The 4,745-nt window shown below is 27.5% G+C and overlaps 1 protein-coding gene across 1 annotated transcript in view; it reads right to left on the bottom strand.

Moving 5' to 3' along the window:
* Window positions 1–1,965: 1,965 nt before the first annotated feature.
* The window catches only part of Cdc45 (cell division cycle protein 45), a 3,697-nt gene continuing 917 nt past the window's right edge, over window positions 1,966–4,745 (bottom strand). Inside the window, exons 3-9 of the mRNA XM_011507608.1 lie at window positions 4,497–4,731; window positions 4,253–4,423; window positions 3,929–4,161; window positions 3,508–3,844; window positions 2,697–3,091; window positions 2,261–2,337; window positions 1,966–2,178 (exon numbers count right to left, since the gene is read on the bottom strand). Of these exons, the coding sequence (XP_011505910.1) occupies window positions 2,114–2,178; window positions 2,261–2,337; window positions 2,697–3,091; window positions 3,508–3,844; window positions 3,929–4,161; window positions 4,253–4,423; window positions 4,497–4,731 (1,513 nt within the window). The 3' untranslated portion in view covers window positions 1,966–2,113. The remainder of the gene's footprint in view (window positions 2,179–2,260; window positions 2,338–2,696; window positions 3,092–3,507; window positions 3,845–3,928; window positions 4,162–4,252; window positions 4,424–4,496; window positions 4,732–4,745) is intronic.

Raw genomic sequence — 4,745 nt, 5'->3', positions numbered from 1 at the left:
TTTTTTATTTTTTTTTTTTTGCATGGATTTGAGCATAAGTATATTTTAACCGAAACTTCTACTTAATGTGTTATGAAAAATTAATGACCATTCAAAAATCCAATGGGAAATGAAAGTAATTCATAAATTATCGTGTACGGACTTAAATTATTTATTAAAATATAATATAAAAATATTATATTCGCGTGTGTTGATAGCTTAATAGCTACCTCTATTCATTTAGTATCCGTATCACCCGAATTTATTACAAGCCAATCTCTTGAATTTAATGCGAAAATATTTTGCATTTATTTAATTTTAAAAAATATTTTAATTTCTTTTAATATAAAGAATAGTAATAATATTATTAAGACTAAAGCTATAGTCGTTAGTGTTTTATTTATATCTTTCAACGTATGCCGTAAGTTAACAACATCTTAATACAAATTTACAGTTTTCGTTAAAACACTCGAGCTTATAAAAGGACGGAGAGTGTCCGCATCATCTCATATTGCTTAAGTACAAAATTTTTTAGTTTATTGATTGAATATGCTTTGAAAGTATCTTAACGGTAGAAGGAAAAAAAAACAGAATTAGAATAAATATTTAATATGATAATCTTCGTACAAAATGTATGTATAATGTATTTAGATACTTTACGTGTTGTACTTAATAATTATTGTACGACCACACGCTGCAATTATAGTGTGACGGTTTGTTCTACATACAGACATAAATATATAAAATACTACATTAATCGCAGATTATTTCATTTAAACATACATAATTGTATTTAATTAATGTAGAGGTAATAATTAAAAAAAAAAAAAACAAAAAATCAGTGATTTCGAATTTTAGTCTAACTATTAGATAATAGCTAGTAAAAATTCTGTTCGGACTTAACTTTTCGTTTTAAAAAGAAATGCTGTATCCATTGTATTAAATTTGATTATTAATATGCCCTTTATCAAAATTTGAAGTTAGTTTTAATATAATGTAGAAACCATCTACTTAAATAATATAGTTCTATAAACTCTAATGTAAACTATCGCATTAAAATCCATACACAATACATTTACATATTTCTTATTATATTTTAATTTCAGTATTTTATTCATGTTGTATTTATGTAATTTTTTCCTATGTTACAAAACTTAACACGGATTCAGCATTTATAAGATAAAAATAAGATAAATATTTATGAAAGTTTAGCTATTTTTGGTATATCCAACTAATGAAAAACAATATTATATATTTGTTAATGAGAAACAGTCATATAAGAACAGAGATAGAACTGAACGTGAATAAAGCTTAAAGTGTAGTTGCAAGTTGATAGTATGACAATTTGTTACGTTAATAACTTATAATATAATCAAGTGATATTGACAAGAGAAGACAAGTAGTGAAAGTTCATATTAAAAAATAATGAGTAAATATTTAAACAAAATTTTTATCTTGAAATTAGAAATCATTGATTGTGAGTAAGATTTTGGTTTCTTTATAGACTGGAAAATTATAGTTGGACAAAATGCTTTTAATTCTGTGTATAAGTAAGTGCGCATAGAACAAAATACGTTCAAGAATATATAACTTTAAGTAATTTTTTATAATGTAGCTGAGAATAAATATAAAATTGATTAATAATCATAAACGTGCATTTTATTATACCAGAAATTATAGATACCTTATATAATGGCTTCAGTCAGTGCAATTTATAATAACATTACATTACAATGCATTTCAATTCATACAATAAATTTAGCTTATAATGTAATTAAATAAAATATTTACAAAATTTTGTATTCCATTAAATTACCTCACAGGGCAGAACAAATATAATTACATACAAGTTTAGACTGTTCACATTTAAATGATGAAGTTTTAAAAATGTCATATTAAAAGCTTTAAAAATTGTAAAGAAACATTTAAATTAAAGAATTGGTTATTTAACGAACAAAAAAATATCTCGTGAACTAATGTGTCTTTTAAATAATAATAATCAAACTTATAAATATATCCGCTTTTCGTCTTCATAGTAATAAAATATGCTACACGGTGTATTGTATTCTTCCACTCGGTATTGTTTAGAAATAAAATTTCTTTTCCTTAAATAGCTCACTTTTACAATTCTTTATCATACCAATAATGCTGCCAAAGCGTCAAAAAACTTAGGCCTATCTTCAATTTTCAGTCTTGCAACTAAAATAATAGAAGAATTTGTTAACAATTGAAAATATAAATACAATCAATATCGATACATTTTAATATGAATATGTTTTACTTGTAGCATCAAAATAGTCAGGTTCTAAGATGGAATTGGTATTTTTAGCCGCTTGTTCGAATGCTCTACCAAATAAACTGTAAAGGATTAAAGAATTAAATAAATTGTAGATTATCACATTCAAGTATAATAAGTATTTTTCATATCTTCAATTTTATAAAAAAAAAAATTACTCGCCATTCGGATTATAATTCAACAAAATTCATAAAAAATAATTAATCATAGTTTCAATATATGTATAATAGAAACAAATATTTTTCTTGGAAATTTCATTTACTTTTCAACCAATAACTTTTTCTTTTATAAAGCAAGTGGTTGCGCAAGAGAAGATTTTACTTATATTGCACAAACGACTGTTTATAAACAAAATTCATGGAAGCTAAATTTTATCGTTTCATTATCGTACGATTAATTAAAATAAATCAATGATTGATACCTTTTTGGCTGCTCTTCACATACTGGCGGAATACCTACGATAAGACATGTTCCCTCTTGTTCATTAAATATCGCCGAGGCGACGAGAGGCCAGCCAGCCGCACGCTTATTTCTCGAGGATTCAACGTAGGCTTTTAAAGTAAATTGCGCTAACATGAGAAGTGCATGTGGATGAGAAAACAAATGGGAATGTAAAATTCCTTCCGACAGAGTGATGTAAAGAAATGTACCAGCATTTGTTACTTGCTTCAACTCCAATACATTTTTAGCTGTTTTATAAATATGTACGAGCATGTTTTTAGCTCTTTCAATACCTTTATCAAGCACTTCTTTTTTTGTACGTAAAAGGCAATCCGAAGCCTCTAGGAAACAAAGTTGTGGTAACCTGTCTTTAGACTGTTGAAAAGAATGGTACGATTATATAGTAATGTATAGTAATATAAAAATATCGAATTTCTTATTATTATATGTGTAATTTAACATTTTGAAAATAAGCTTCAATATTATAAATTTATTATAATCATTTTATGAAGATTAATAAAGGTATTAATAAAAACAATTTTATGTATTGACAAATCGATAACACATGAAGACTATATTGAATTTCAATGTATGTAATATTAAATTATTATTTTTAAGCTTCTATGTAAACATAGTTTTATTCAGCATTATTCTAATATATTTTTTGTTTTATTTTACCTTGCACAAGGTTTTTCCATTTTTTTTTTTTTTAAGAAAATTTGAGTTTTCTGCTCTATGATATTTATGCGTACAATAAATGTGACAAATTCTAATTGGAAAATCAGACTTACGGTCGATTCTAATACAGCCAACATTGCATAAACAATATCGGAAGCGCAGTATTTGAATCGATATCCATATTGTAATGTGAAACTAGCACCGACTATACTGCTAACATTGTACTTGTCAGCAAGCTTTTCTACCATTTCTTTGAATTCTTGTCTAAGATTAAGATCCATTGCAGTAAATTGTTGCTTGGATTGAGCAAGAGGAAGTCCCATTTCAGCTAATAGTTCCCTTAATCGTTGCTCTCCTTTAAGTGACCAGAGACGTAAAGAAACAGCTGTTGGAATTGAATGCCTTATACTATCGGCCACTGACCAATGACGGTATAAAGCTAATTGTAGGCTATTTGACATTTAATAAAGAAAAATTAATACAATTATTAATGATAATGCAAGTAATTGAAAAAAAAAAAAAAATGCACATTACTCTTTATCATATGTAATTTTTATCGCACTTAATTGCTGCACATCAACATTTCCACCTCTTGTGCGACTCAGTCTTGATACATGTCCTTGTAAATTACCAGATTCCAGGACACAAGTGCTCGATTCCGCTTTACTTAAAATGGCTTGTTCGGTAGAACCAATAATAGCCCACCATACCATGTCCAAATTGTCTCTTGACATTTGCCATGTCATTTCATAAACCACCACGGCACTCTAAAATTTAAACTAAAATTTATAACAACCGCCAGACAGAATTAGTCCTAAAATATTAAGCAACGTATTTCAATGTCATTAAAGATCATACCGATTTTCCATAATAGCTATACTGAGTATAATTAAAAAGAATATTGTTTCTTTTTTCCTCCCATTGGCGTATTTCTTTTCTCTTTAAAATTTTAGCTTCCGTTAACCGTCTCCTTTTTGCTTGATTCGATTCATGTTCTTCGTCAGAAATATTTTCCTCATCCTCATCCGACTATGATAACAAATTCAATACACATCCGCTTTATCATAAAAAAGATTTCAAATTATTTAATCATTCGACTTACAGAGTCATCTTTGTAAACATCGTTATATTCGGGTATATCCTCTTCCAGCGCTGGATCCCCAAGTATCTGCACTTGCTTCTCGTTGTAAATATTGGCTAAGTCATAAGGTCTGTGACTATCAAGGATAAAAAAAGTAACGTTCTCCTCCGGCTGCAGTAATTCTATAACATCTATCGTACCTCCACAGTTGATTAATATAACATATTCTATCTGAAAGGTGTTAAAACAATATTTAGGAGATGTGAGAAG

This window comes from Ceratosolen solmsi, unplaced genomic scaffold (genome assembly GCF_000503995.2).
Source record: "Ceratosolen solmsi marchali unplaced genomic scaffold, CerSol_1.0 scaffold1, whole genome shotgun sequence".
NCBI classification, from domain to species: Eukaryota; Metazoa; Arthropoda; class Insecta; order Hymenoptera; family Agaonidae; genus Ceratosolen; species Ceratosolen solmsi.
The sequence above is the reverse complement of the archived record's forward strand: the minus strand, read 5'-3'. Positions and strand labels throughout refer to the sequence as shown.